This window comes from Nematostella vectensis, chromosome 2, assembly GCF_932526225.1.
Source record: "Nematostella vectensis chromosome 2, jaNemVect1.1, whole genome shotgun sequence".
NCBI lineage: Eukaryota > Metazoa > Cnidaria > Anthozoa > Actiniaria > Edwardsiidae > Nematostella > Nematostella vectensis.
In genome coordinates this window covers 17,296,308-17,311,137 of record NC_064035.1, presented here as the reverse complement: position 1 = coordinate 17,311,137, position 14,830 = coordinate 17,296,308, and the positions used below count along the sequence as shown (strand labels likewise).

Genomic DNA, 14,830 nt, shown 5'->3' with positions numbered 1-14,830 from the left:
CATTTTCTGTAATGATATTTTTATTAAAAAATATCATAACAAATTTCTGGAGGAGTTTCCTCCCAAAATGTGTATATTCTAATATTTTTATCTTTACGGTATGGAGCGGGTAGAAAAATGAAAAATTTAGCTAATGGCGACAATCGAACGTTATTTCACTCGGCATTCCCCACATTCGAAAAAAAAAAAAAAATCAAACAGATAGTTATGAAGTACTCGACAAACTCTACACAGAGTAATAAGGTGAGAATGATAAAAACCTAGGTACTTAGCATATTTAAAAAACGAAATACAGTGGGTTTAGGGGACTTTTATAATTCATAAGCAATGTCATCGGTATAGTAAACGAGTATTCTAATCACTCCACTTAAGATGTTAAAATGGGCGGTCATTTCTGATTAGTTTGGACGGGGGGATAGAGAAAAGATCAGGATTTGACAGACTGTTTTTTTCGCTAAATTCTATTTCGTCTTTCATCGCAAAGTAGGTGCGAATATGACCTTTTCTAAACTCAACTCAACTCAAACAGCCATGCACTTCCGCCATCTTCAGATCAGTAAAGATAGGATCGCGTTATGTTGTTGAGGTCGTGAATAATACAAAGAATCGTATCTCGAGATTTTTCGTAAAACATTAAAGAGGCAGACCGCTTTATAGAGATTTTCAATAACGGCATTAAACTATTCGAAAACGAATTCTGCTTATTTTTTAGCAAGAAAAATGTGGATGTGACTTCGACAAGGACGAGGACCACCGACCATTCTGTCTGACGAAGAGGCAACAGAATTGTGGCCACGGGTTGCTCATTATTTTTTCTCTGGAATTTCATCGAACCTTTGGCGTGCTTGTCAATTTTTTTCCTAGAAATTTCGGTTTGCTCGATTATATTCGGGGGGTTTGTTACCAGGAGATATCAAATGTTTGCTCTTTATCGCATACTGAGGGTTAATGGGCGCCCTGTGGCTAATATAATAGGCTATGATATGCGTTCGATAATACGGGCTGCCTGTGGTTCAGTAATAGCTTAGGTGGGAAAGGTTATGGTGGTGGGGGGCAAAAGATTGTATTTAGGATGAAGCGCAAATGGTAATGAATGCCAGTTCCGGAGAGAGCTGAAATTTCAAAACGACTAGACATGACGTCTTCTATGAGCCAAATAGACAATACCCTTGTGATAGGCAAGGAATTTGTGCGATTCATGCGCGACAAGTAATAGACATGGACAAAGAAGGTTTTGACTTTTTTAGGACTTTTAGGAGACACATATCACATATGTTTTGGCTAAGCACAATAACACGTTAACATGACTTCATTTTAAAGACTAACTAGAATGACTGAGAAAAAAAGAGCTTAATCTAAAGTTTCTTTCTGAGATCTTATTACACGCGACAAACAACCGGGAGAAGTAAGACGATATTTAAAAAATTCTAGTATTATTGAAATCGACATTTTTTGCATTTAGTCGTTTGGTTACCATAGTAACACTTTGGTCATTTGTTTTCGTCGAATTGTTAAGCATTTTTATGGCATAAGAATTAAGAGGAAAGAAATAATCACAGGCAATAATAATGATAAATTGAAACCTAATTCATCTAAAGTGAAACAAAGGATTTAACTACACCAGATGGTCGGATATAATTTAAGTCGCATATCCAGAAACTGTTAGAATTATTAGTAAAAGCAATAAATCTTTTAAGACCGTTTTAGGTCCTTGAATTATTTTCGTCTTAGAAAGTTTTTTTAGCTCCCTAGAATCCCTGTTTATAATTCTGCGACGCTAGCTATGTTGAAAAACTTTTAACTTTTCCATTAACCTTCGCACCTATTCCATGTCCAATACTGATTCACTGTTTGGTGCCGCAAGTAATGTCTTTAGACTTTGCTTCTTGTTTCGGTTCAAAATCCCCTTGATTAATTTCACAGTCTCACGGGACGGGACGAAAGTTCATGTCTGGTTCGTTACGTCTTCATCGCTCTGTTGGTGTTTTCCGTATCCTCGAACAAACCTTCTCTCTCCTTGCGACGCTTGTCCAGGTACGGCTTGGAAAAATAGAACACTGCAGCACTTCCAAAAATAAAGGTACTCCTAGGAATAAAATTAACAATGCATTACTTTCCAGGAGAATGGTAAACCTAGAAACCAAAGAAACAAAAGGGAGTTTCGCATTAGAAAGGAGAAAAAGGAAACATGCTTCTCAGGATAAAGCTACTAAAAAAGTAAAATTACATATGATTGTTTCAGCGCCCAGCTTCGAATAAACACCGTACTTCAAACCACCCCACTGTCGAAGCAAAATGCTTAAGCACTCTACCAGGAACTACAACCTCAAATTTAAGTTCATTAAATACTTGGAGGAGGAGGGGGGGGGGTGGGGGTGGGGGGGGGGGGGGGGGGGGGTGGGAAGATCTCAACTCAAGACACCTCAAAATTTCCATTGTGTGATGAATAGTGATTTTCCAGCAGATAGTTATCGATAAACTTTCTGTTCAACAGCATTTTGTTTGTCAGAAAACTGCCCATCCACTTTTATCCATTGGATAACTTTTGTCCATTGGATTATCCAGACTTTGTGCAATCTACCCTTTCTAATGTTATGAATAGTACTCAAATACTCCTCTGTGCTATATTTTGCCAAAATGACTTTATTAAAAAACATTCCTTTTTCTTATTCTAGGTTTCTTTGACCTAAAATGTTTTGTTGGTCTTAAAGGCAAAAGGACTTATAATAAACAGTTTTAAAACTCAACCATTACTATTACGCCCCCGGAAGCCCGTAAAATTGCCCAACTCCAAAACATCATAAATGCAAACTACCCATCACCAGACCCAGATACTCAACAATTCACCCAAGGCATAGATGACCTAAAGCCTTCAAACAATAATTTTAATTTTAATTTTTTTTATTTTTGAATAAGGTTTGGTGGCAAAAATGGTTCACATTGGAGAGATGAGGTCATTCACTAGATTGCTTGCTCACTCAGTGAAACCCAAACAAGGAAAAATCCTATTGAATCAACCTTTGTGTGCAAACATCCATAGCACAGCATAAATTATGATGTGAGAAAGCTGTAATTTTTAAGCAAATTAAAAGCAAATTTATTGTCAGCAACAGGCTGTAACAGTGCCATTGCTAGACTGAAGGGACACTGCACCGCAGTGCACTGTTTGTATACTTCAATTGTTTGTAAACTTCAAGGCATCTTGGGTCAGTAGTAGCTTAACTCGACTGGTAGTGTGGGACTTGAAATAGGGGGAAGGTTTCTGTTTTCAGTCTGTTTTTCACAATGTTGCTCAAAACTACTCAGGAGAGAATAAGTTAAAAAGGGAGGAGGATTTTTTCCCTCTTCCTGTTGAATGGGTTGCATGCTCTCATGGGAATCTGATAGCTTATAAAAACTGTGTTCATCTTCACATGTGGTAGCAGTAATAATTGTCATTATTGATGTTTTTTTAATGGGACCTGATAGAGTGCTATAAAGATACATATTTGTGACTTGAGCTGTGTTTGCTTGTATTTGTTAACAGTTTAGTATTTTGTTGAGGAATTATTCAGGATTTGTACATTTGCTTGCAACTTTGTCAGAAATAATTGGTTGGTAATTCATTTCTATCGCATAAGTTTTAAGCCCTGTCCCTGAGGGGGTTCTTCAGGGTAAAAGTGATAGGGATGCTTGTCAGGAAATTTGAAAAATACCCTTCAAAAATACCTGCACAACCAAAAATTGCTACCCTAAAAAATACCTCAGAAGCTCTAAAAAATACCATTTCTAAGAGAAAGCCTATTTCTCGGATACACCTTAAAAATACCTGAAGCCCAATTTTTACCCCTAAAAATATGATGATCCTCCCTATCAAGTCGACTTCGGTAGAACCCCACCCCTTCTGCAGGCCTGTCATATGTATGCTTTTTTCTCTATCAACTTGTCCCAAATACATACATGATCCCCCTTTGCAAATTAGAACTTATCAAAAGAGAGGGGCATATAGGGGTAAAAAGACGGTTTACCAGCAAACTTTTCAAAAATACAAGTATGGTTGATTTGGTAAAAATCTGCACCGAGGCTAAAGATGTTTTTTATGGTTTTCCAAAGAAGCTCGGAGGACAAATCGATTTAAATCATTTCAATTAGGCAGAAAACTGAGGTCTCAGGTGAGTTAGGCGAGGAAATCCGGATTTTTGGGACAGCAAAGGAAAAAAAATCCGCATAAAAGGCAAGGAAGTATGTTGTTCAATCCGACTTGTGCGATTGAAATTGAAAGAGGATTTAATAAATTCTGGTCAGTGGGGATAAAGCGGTTATTTTATTCTTACCAGACCCCTGATATGATGCCAACTCGTTTGATTCTTGTTCTCAATGAAGGCTCTAACCGTGCAAACTCAGACTTGAAGTCCATTTTGAAAATCCCAAAATATTACTTTTACCAGGCGTTCCTAGAGTTCTAAATATTGGAGTTGGGCTTCCTGTCTTTTTTTCCGCGTGACTTGTCTTTCATTTCAATTTGTATTCTTTATCATTAAAAAAAAACATAAATTAAAAACATGAGCGTTAGCATGTCCGACAGATGCTGACCAAGGATGGAGGGGAAAGGGGGGAAGGGGAGAATGGAAAAAAAAATGTTGAATGCACAGGCCAAAAAATACAAAAACAAAAAAAACTTGGCACCATGATGAAATTTTACACAAAACCACTGCCGTATTCGTTAGTCATTTTAATTGTTTCACAACAGTTGAATTAACCCCTGGGGGTCCACCCCAAGCCAATTCTGGAGGGTAGTAGGCAGATCTAGGGGGGATTTCCCGGGCACACAAGGGAAAGTATTATGGTAAAAAATGGCATACAGATTTTTTTCTTTTGTGCATGCCCCTTGCTGCATTGTACACCAAAACTCCCAAAGAATGGAGGAGTTGCTCCCCCCTCCTAACATCCTAATTGATGGTCATCAAAACCTCAGTTTTTTGGGGATTTCATCTCAACAGAGTCATGAATCCACTTCATGTACTCAGAGTTTCCATCTTTAATGGCCAAAGTTAGGACCTCCGGGACGTCATATGGATGAGACGTCTTAATGAAGTTAATAACGTTTTTCGCCATAAGTTGTGTTGTCTTCATAACCATTAACGCTTCAGTGTCCTCCACGATTTTCCCATTCCAAAAAAAGATAGATAGCACTTTGGGGATAATGCTGACGCAAGCAGCGAGCTTTTTTGTGACAAGGGCTGTACTTAGATTCTTCGCTATCTCCATTGAAGGGCAAGTTGTAAGGATGATGATAGTAACTGACGATGTTTGCAGCTCTAATTCCGTGCTGGAACCAGAACGGTTAATGATGTGCCAGCAGATGAACAAAGCGGCAACTTGCACCGACAAAAATGTCAAATACTTCAATGTTGAATCCATAATAACTAATCATTACTTTCGCTCAACTCTATTTGCTATTTTGATCTTCAGTGGTAGAAAGGAAATTATTGTTAGACGTTCCTTGTATAAAACGATTGAATATCGACTAACAATGTCGAGTAAGTTCGGTTTAAGTTCGGCAATGTTTCGGATAACAACAGTAGAATTTCAAAATGGCGGCTCACAGTGTATATAGTCTGCTTAGAATTCATCCGTTCCTGGTTGTACGAGCTGCATTCTCCATCACTGGTAGACAAAGTTTTAAAAGGGTCGTTGTTATTAATCAACAGAAATCTTACGGTATTCATGATAGCTCTGTGGGTGATCAAGAAAACGGCAAACCTAGGAGAAGTAAGCCTGTAAGTGGGAAAGGAAAGTCTCGAATACAGCATTTCAGGAAAGTAATGAATCAGTTTGTCGTTGGAAGCAAGTCCCTAGGCTCCGATGTGAAGCGTATGGTTGGCATTCGTAGAAAATTAAAGGAACATGGTTATAACTGGGATGCCTTAACGGCAGATGAAACCCTACATATGACGCAAGTAAGATATTTTGAATGCCTCTAATCTTCTTTTAGTGTACTCAGCTCCTTTTTATCATACTTCATACTACATACTGGTGTCAGTTAAGGCCTTTTGGGCAGAGCCCAATTTTAACGGAGAGTCACCGTTTTATTGAAGTTTTTATACATGCTACCTTATCAGTTTCAACAAGAAGTTAGCCAAAAAGTATAAAAATTGAGTGACATTAACTTCACTAGCCAAAGAAATTCTTTACTTTGACACAAGTCCATGTCAACTAAAACTGTGATTTTTGTGTTTAGAAGTTTGTATTTGTGGTAACAGTAGTGTTCATTACAATGTCACCCACTTTTTTTGCGGAATTATCCATGCACAGATACCTAAAAATGCTTTTGCGCCTGCATTTGAAATGGCGTCTTGGTAAAAATATCAAAAGATGAATTAAAAGAAGGCATTTCAACCATTTTAATCGACCTGAATCATCCCAAAACCCAGAAACTAAGTGACCAGCAGTTTGACGTGGCATATTCCTTCCTGAATGGAAGGGATACGATTGCGTGTTTACCAACAGGACATGTTGTTTAGTAACCATGGTGCATGCACAGTAGGATTAGTTGCAACTCAGCACAGAGGTTTTTTTTCTCGCGAACACCAGCCCAGCAAAATACAGAGATAAGAGGCCTAGCCCTGCTAGGAGGGAAATCCTTGAATAAGTAAGTGATTTCGTATGTGATTACTTTTTGTATACAGGTTAGACAAGATTTGATAAAGACATTGCCAGCAGTTCTTGTGTTCTGTATACCCTTTCTTGGATATGCTGCCCCATTGATTGCGTAAGTTACAAAGAGAATCTGTGATGCATTACATGGATTTTATCCTTGCAACAGCACCTGATTAAATTACATCTAAGTCAAATATTGGTATCATGTCAATTATTAGGCTTTTTTAATATGAAATCTATGACTGTGCAACTCCATTACTGAATCCCGGGTATGCAACTGAACAAAGTTTTTGACTTAGCTTCATATATGGGTCCATTGCACAATAATCAGATTTTTTAATTGAAATTGTATCTTCATTAGCCAGCTTGAAGATGGTATTGTGTTATGAACTCAATCCATTGGCTAATCGGCCACTATTTTGTCTTTGAGGCTTTGCTTGTTTTGCAATTGGTGATTCCCCTTTCCCACTTATTATTTGTTATCTGCTGTCCCACTCACCACCGGGCAGCACAAAAACCTACACCTAACATGGTGGCCAATAGATCAGGTTTTTCTGCAATAAAACTCCTTTTTCTGTAATCATTATATGTAAAAAAAGGTAGAGTGTTGCTTACTGACGCACATCTTTCACACTAAAAGAGAAAGAAATCCAGATTGGCTGGACTAATTTGTTCATTGATTTTCTTTGCATTAGGTTTATGTATCCTAAACATTTGTTATCTCATCACTACTGGCTCCCTTGCCAAGAGCAACAGTTCAGGGATCACGATGCATTAAAACGAAGTAACCACTACTTACCACTGGTGAGAGAAGTTGGACGGCAGGCACTACAGGAGAAGAGAAAAGACAGGGACTTAGAGGACCTCCTTGATGTCTCATTAAAGGTATAAGCTTTTTAAAAGTTCTTGTTTTTATAAAGGCTTTATCTAAATTGTATAATGTTCTTCCCTCAAAATACAATTTTTCTGGCATTTAGAATATGAACCACTTGGTAATGTTTTTTTTCAAGTGCTTTTATTTTGGCATCCATGTTCAATACTTTTTTATACCATTTGGTTATTTTCCTCTCCAGTCTTGACTACAACTGGTTCTTGCTTTTGCATTTTTTTATTTATAAAATTCTTTTTTTAGACAATTAACAAAAAGCATCCAACAAATGAGGAACTTCTGAAGTCGTCGGATAAATTTTCTGGAGTACTTGGATTCAATTCTCTTCCAAAATACCACTTGGTAAGTATTTTTAATTAATACTAAAAAAAAACAGTTCAGTAACATTATATTATGTGCATGATGAGATTTTATTTATTTATTTAGTTTTTGACAATTTGTTTGCAGAAAAGATTAAGCCATGCATGGCTGCTGTGGCCTTGGTTACCAAGACGACTGTTGCGTGGTAATTTGAGAAGAAAACTTGCATCAATAAAGAAAGAGGATGCTGCCTTAAAAAGAGATGGCCTTGACTCACTTGATGAAATTCAGATCAAAAGGGTTCGTCAAATTTGCTATAAAGAGAAAAAAGTACAATGAATATCATCTGAAGTCTTTTTTTTATTAATCAGAACATCATGCCACCCTTCATCTCATTTTGCTTAAATTTTTTAGTTGGCAGTTGTTTTAGTTGAACAATTTTTCTTTTTTATAATGTTTTTATGTGACTTCCACTTCAGTTGAGGGGTATATGCAAGCCAATACTCCCTCCCTCTCTTGTAGAAGGATTTTGAATTCACAAACTCACTTACTAGGGTCAGAACACAGCTCTTACAAGCTGCAATTTGATTGGGCAAATGAACAATATCCGCACCTCGACACAAAGAACGAGAAGAATAGAGACAAAAGAACTCCTTTGTAGAACAAAGATAATAGGAGACAAAGCAGCTGCGTACTTACTCACTTCTTATGGCCACACAATATATTTAAGCTTCCATTATATTCAAACCATCCCTTGTCTTCTTCAAGTCAAAGTTTTACATAAGAACCTGTTCTGTCTCTAGCTCTGTCATCGCCGAGGATTACAAGTTCAAAACTTAGGGCACGAAGCACTGAAGGCGTGGCTAACAGAGTGGGTGGAGCTTGCATCCCACTCCTCAGGTATTGTCCTCAGAGGGTTGGTACTTGGATACACTTTGACAAAGAAGAAAGTATATATGTAGCCTGTGAAGCAAGTGTTTCTGTGGAGTTTCTTTGGAATCTCAATCTTCTGTCATAAGGGGAAGGAGGGTTTCAGACCTTCCTGGTCTGTATATGCTGTGATATGTTGCATTTATTATTTTAAATATTTTTCTCAACAGATCATGATGACTCATTCCTGGCTCACATTGCTATATACAAGACCATGAACTATCACAGAAATCCCTCCAACAATACTCAAAGCTAGAGATATCCTTAGCCAGCATGATATCTGCTGCTTATTGCACCGATTTACTCCTCTCGGAAAGTTGGTGAACGACAACCCCTTGCGTATTGGTGGTGTTGTCCTTCCACAGACATTTAGAAGAGAGATTCAAGCATTGCTAAAAATCACAGCTGAATTTTAAATAATACAAGTACAAACCATAGATGCAAAGAAAGACCTATCACGAATCGCTATATTTTACCAAAATGTTTCATTATTCAATGATGTTTAATATATTTTCTGGCAATCATATTTGCACTTATGTAGATAAGTATAAGTAATTGCTTTATATTAATTAGTGTGAATAATGTTTTTATTGGTAACAGGATTTGCATGGAATTCCAGCCAATGGGATCCTTTGCTACATAGGGCACATAATTACCAAAAAATAATTACAAACCTGGGAAATTAGATGTCAAAATAAAAGGGGAAAGAAAATGAAATTGGGAGAGGCTTTGACATTATAGCTGGTGACAGCCAATAACACGCAAGCGAGGAATAATGCGCTGTTTCCAAGTCTTAATAACCCAGTAATAAAGTTAAGATTTTTTTTCTAGCGCTAAATTGAACAGTAGGAAAAACTCATGGATGAATGATTCTGACAGTATTCTCCCCTGTACAATCACGCGGAACTGATGAAAGCGAAAGTGTTTCGACAAGACCTTTTTCGAAAGATGACTACATCACTATTTTAGGTTCGGTATTTGTGGTAAGCGCGCGCCATCAAATAGTTTACCCATTTTACGTTAATTTGACTATTCATCGTAAATTTCGAGGAAACCCTTCCCTCGCCCTACTGCCGTAATCTCGATACCATATTCTACGCATTGACTTCCGGTAGGATAGAGCCACCCGGAAGTGAACTTGTTGAAGTGTTACGTGACGTCGATGTTGAATGCTTTTTTTAGTTTACCATTCACAGAATTTGTTTGGCAGCATATATTTGGCACTTTAAAATAGGGGTTATGTACTTTGAGAAATATGCTTAGCTAAAAGATTACTGGCTCCAAAAGTTTAGCGGCAAATATCACATGTCGTCATAGATTTGTGACACGCGATAACAGCCAATAGCCTCTCGCATATTTATTAGTACGGTCAAGCTGTGTCAGCGGAAGTGGGCTAGTATGTTTTTAGATATTAAAAATTTGGTTTAAATATTCTGTGGGCAACAGACTCCTCACAGTGAGTCGTCATGTTGAAGCGAAAGTCGAGTACGGAAAGCGAAGAAGATGACTTGCCATATAGGAAAAGATTACGGGAAAGAAATGTTCGTTTTGGCGAAGTCACTGTGTTTTATTTTCCTCGCAAGCAAGGATTTGTGTCGGTTCCTTCATCTGGCGGCTCTACCCTAGGTATGGCGAGAACACATTGCTTTGTGGAAACGTTAAAATTGTGTTCAACTCCAGACGAGGATTTTTTATGCGAGAGAAAAGTTTCGACGGCTATTCCTGTACCACAGAAAAGGCGCAAAGCATTATTAAGGACTTCTGGGGTGAAGCGAATCTATAAGAAAGAGGCACAGGATTGTATGGAACTGAGGCTATCAAGAATTCTTTGTGGTTGTAGCTGCGAGGATGAATGTTACCCCGAGACTTGTGAATGCATTCTTAATGGTATTGGATGCCAAGTGGACTATGGGAATTTCCCATGTTCGTGTTCCATAAGCAATTGCCAGAATTCCAACGGAAGAAAACAATACGACCCGAAAATAGTCCAACAACATTACTGCGATACCTTTACTAAGCTAAATGGAATAGCAATCAGTGTCAGTGTGGGGGTCGTAAGCAACGCATATCTTTAGGGAACAATAGATAGGAATATTTTTCGCACTGTGAATTTACCAGACCATGACTAATATGAATGAGATCATTGTATGTATCCCCTGAAGAGAATATCATTATTTTTGAATATGAATACAAAGCTTCGAGCACGCCACCACTTTCATTTGAATTGCTGCGCTGCTTTGAATTCGTTTTGTAGGCTGCGTTAACAATTGGGTTTTACCGCAAGCTTTTAAGATACATTGCGTAAAAAATGCGCTTGTATGGCGGCGAAAAAATAAAATGGGAGTATTTATCAAGATGTGTGTCACGATTTTTCCATGCTAATACCCAAGTCTCCCAAGGCCGCGGCAACATTACTGGCTTGCGTGCGGTAGTGGCGACCCTTGGTGGCGACCTGTGTATCTTTTGATTATTAAGCCTCAGGTGGGACCTGACATGAAGCAAGCTGTTCACATATAACAAACCACAAACACCTCAAAAATCAACATAAAACACTCTAGAACCATTTACATGTCTAAAGCGTGTCATTTTTGCATTCTTTTTAGGGGCGGGTGGATCTGGCCGGAAGTAGCCAATGGGGATGAAGACAACTTAGGGACTGTATATACCGTATTTACGCGAATAATCCCCTCCCTCGAATAAGCGCCCCCTTTGAACCAAAACTATTAATAAGCGCTTTCCCCGAATAAGCGCCCCCTTTGAACCAAAACTATTAATGAGCGCTTCCCCCGAATAAGCGCCCCCTTTAAACCAAAACTATTAATAAGCGCTTCCCCCGAATAAGCGCCCCCTTTAAACCAAAACTAGCGCTTCCCCCGAATAAGCGCCCCCTTTAAACCAAAACTATTAATAAGCGCTTCCCCCGAATAAGCGCCCCCTTTAAACCAAAACTATTAATAAGCGCTTCCCCCGAATAAGCGCCCCCTTTAAACCAAAACTAGCGCTTCCCCCGAGTAAGCGCCCCCTTTAAACCAAAACTATTAATAAGCGCTTCCCCCGAATAAGCGTTCACATTAAAAGAATAACGAATGCTTATCAGATTCAGCGCTGTAGCTCATAGACTCTGAACAAGAAAGAGACATATATTCAATGGATATAGTGGTTATAAATGATGAAACTCAGGTGTAATTACATATGACATGGCAATTTACAAGGCCATTATCTGGACAACATATTAAATTTCCTGACGTGTAGCGCAACTGGCATGCTGAGCCATTGTCATTGTATCAACATCAAAGTTATTTGATTCGTAATTATATGGTTGCTGGTGGAGATGTGCATTTTTATCTTGGCTATGGGACTAATTGCACTAGGAGGACATAGTTTGTCTGGCCGGGACGACAAACAGCCAGCCAAATTTTGTCCTGGCCGATCGATTGTAAATCGCATTCGCACTAAGAGGTCAAACAAAAAGCCTAACGCAACCCAAACGTCATTCAAAATTAGACTCGGATTTCTCACGCGAAAAAGCCGAGTTGCATCATTTGTTAACGTTTGATCACAGTGCTTCCTTGGAATATTTTTGCACAACTCATCGCCTTACTGGTAGTAAATTCATTTTATGAATATCAAGAACAACAACTTCTGCTCAAGTAAAGCTTGGTGTTAATTGAAAAACTTGACGTTTGACCTAGTTCTGGCCGCCTCCAGAACAGGCCAGCGTAGCCTTTGAAGATCGTTGAAAATTGTCCTGGTCGAACAAACGCATTCGCACGTTTCCCGCTAGCGTTGACAGTTTTTTTTTTGTCAAAACAAACAAACATTTGCTTAGTGCGAATAGGGCCTATGCATGGAAAGTCTCCTTAAATGGCAATCTATTTGCCAGTGGAAGCGCTCCATACCCTCCCTGAATTGGTGTATCTGTCGTAATCGGCGGGCTGCCTCCCCCCCCCCCTGTCATCACCATCGGTCGGTCTCGTAAGGTTGTCATACACCCCCCCCCCCCCTTCCGCCTCATCGGGTCGTAAGGTTACCAGCGGGCTTCCATACCCCCCATCCCCAAAATGGTGGGTGGCGGCGGGCCATACCCCACCCCCCTAAATCGGGTCCCTAGCTTGGCCGATTGTTATGACCTCGTCCCTAAGGGTCGGAGAATTATGGGTAGATCCTGAAGTAATGGCCGTGAATTGGCAGATTGGGTATATCATGAAGTAAGGGTCGGCGTGCGAACCCCTTTGGTTAGAGACAGTTAAGCTAGCTTCGAAAAAGTCGAGCAACGAATTGAACTCCTTGGTGTACGGGATCAACAGACCCACATTATGTGAGAAATACTTTCTCTTGAGCAATGATGCACACAGGTGAACGTATTTGTTCTTTTCCTCTTCAAGTGTAATGATGATAATGGCGCTATGGGGCGCCACTTTGAGAGTGGGAAGGGGACTCCTTTGGATGGGTGCGCATGAGAATAGCCATGCAAGAGCCGCTAACTCGCCAAACAAATCCCCGGGGGGAGGGGGGGGGGCTCACCATGCAGGTACCAGTCTAGAGTCCTAAGGAGACCATAAGAAATGGGTTATTTTTGCTGCTTTTCTTTATAATTTCGATATTTTTTAGCGGAGAAGTAGGAACCCGCTACTGCCCGTACCGTATTTACTCGAATAAGCGCCCCGGCGCTTATTAAATTTTTTTCGAATCTCTGACGGGGCGCTTATTCGAGGGAGGTGTTTATTTCAAAACACGAAATGCGCACAAAACGGTCCAAGTAGTATGTTAATACCACTTTTATACGTTATTGATATATCAAAGCACTAGTTTTCATATTATTATAACTTGGTGTACATTCAATCAACTTTACTTCAGAGTCTACCAAATTCGCCGACTCTTACTTCAGGGTCTACCAAATTCGCCGACTCTTACTTCAGGGTCTACCAAATTCGCCGACTCTTACTTCAGAGTCTACCAAATTCGCCGACTCTTACTTCAGGGTCTACCAAATTCGCCGACTCTTACTTCAGGGTCTACCAAATTCGCCGACTCTTACTTCAGGGTCTACCAAATTCGCCGACTCTTACTTCAGAGTCTACCAAATTCGCCGACTCTTACTTCAGGGTCTACCAAATTCGCCGACTCTTCCTTCAGAGTCTACCAAATTCGCCGACTCTTACTTCAGGGTCTACCAAATTCGCCGACTCTTACTTCAGAGTCTACCAAATTCGCCGACTCTTACTTCAGAGTCTACCAAATTCGCCGACTCTTACTTCAGGGTCTACTAAATTCGCCGACTCTTACTTCAGAGTCTACCAAATTCGCCGACTCTTACTTCAGGGTCTACCAAATTCGCCGACTCTTACTTCAGAGTCTACCAAATTCGCCGACTCTTACTTCAGAGTCTACTAAATTCGCCGACTCTTTCGAACTCTTACTTCAGGGTCTGCCCAATTCGCGAATATCCGGGGGGGGGGGGGGGGGGAGCTACGGATTTACTGTAGGTTTTTATACTGATCTGAGGAAAATACCTATTTGATTTCGCGCTACTATTAGGAAAAATCAAAGTGGGCGACTTGCGGCAAGTCTTAGCCAGGATCATTTTAAATTAAAGCTTGCGTAGCAAGCGTTTACCATGCGACGAATGCAATGATTTACTGTGCAAGTATGCGGAAACGAGCAGTAGGCCTTGTTATTCCTGGATGCGAGGACAGAACGAAAGAAAATTGCAGACATCCTAAGCAATGAGATCAGGAACGTTAGAGAGCGGTATTGAACTTGACATTGAACAAGACTCCACTCGCTTACCAGTGTTGATAAGCAAGATGACAATTAAATTACCATTTATATTTCCGGAATTCCAATGTCATTTGTTTTTAAGCTGGCAGGGAGGAGAGCGGGGGAAGGAAGGGGGGGGGCATTATTAGAGTGTGGCGTTCATTGCAAACTTGTAAGCTTAGGGGGCGTTCATTAGATAGGGGGCGTTTATTAGGTCATTTACGGTAAGCGCTGTAATTTGCGGGCACAGTGAAAACGGGCCATCTTATAAGGGTGATGAGGCGAGCCACCCTCGAAAAAACAAGTTTTTTT

At 39.7% G+C, this 14,830-nt stretch overlaps 2 protein-coding genes and 1 long non-coding RNA gene across 3 annotated transcripts; 2 read left to right on the top strand and 1 right to left on the bottom strand.

Annotated features, from left to right (window-relative positions):
• Window positions 1-1,227: 1,227 nt before the first annotated feature.
• Window positions 1,228-4,590, bottom strand: LOC116620042. The gene is made up of 2 exons (XR_004296991.2): window positions 4,314-4,590; window positions 1,228-2,086 (listed from the first exon to the last, which is right to left on the bottom strand). It is a non-coding gene; the product is annotated as an uncharacterized LOC116620042 (long non-coding RNA).
• A 34-nt stretch (window positions 4,591-4,624) lies between these two features.
• LOC5515769 (LETM1 domain-containing protein 1) lies at window positions 4,625-9,470 on the top strand. Its single transcript, XM_001635893.3, has 7 exons — window positions 4,625-5,939; window positions 6,669-6,751; window positions 7,335-7,524; window positions 7,772-7,870; window positions 7,976-8,128; window positions 8,632-8,728; window positions 8,929-9,470. Exons 1-7 carry the CDS (start codon window positions 5,574-5,576, stop codon window positions 9,012-9,014), a joined length of 1,074 nt encoding a protein of 357 aa, XP_001635943.2. The 5' UTR covers window positions 4,625-5,573; the 3' UTR covers window positions 9,015-9,470.
• Window positions 9,471-9,990: 520 nt separating this feature from the next.
• Window positions 9,991-11,112, top strand: LOC5515826 (cysteine/serine-rich nuclear protein 1). Its single transcript, XM_032385528.2, has one exon. It carries the CDS (start codon window positions 10,225-10,227, stop codon window positions 10,831-10,833), a length of 609 nt encoding a protein of 202 aa, XP_032241419.1. The 5' UTR covers window positions 9,991-10,224; the 3' UTR covers window positions 10,834-11,112.
• Window positions 11,113-14,830: the final 3,718 nt, after the last annotated feature.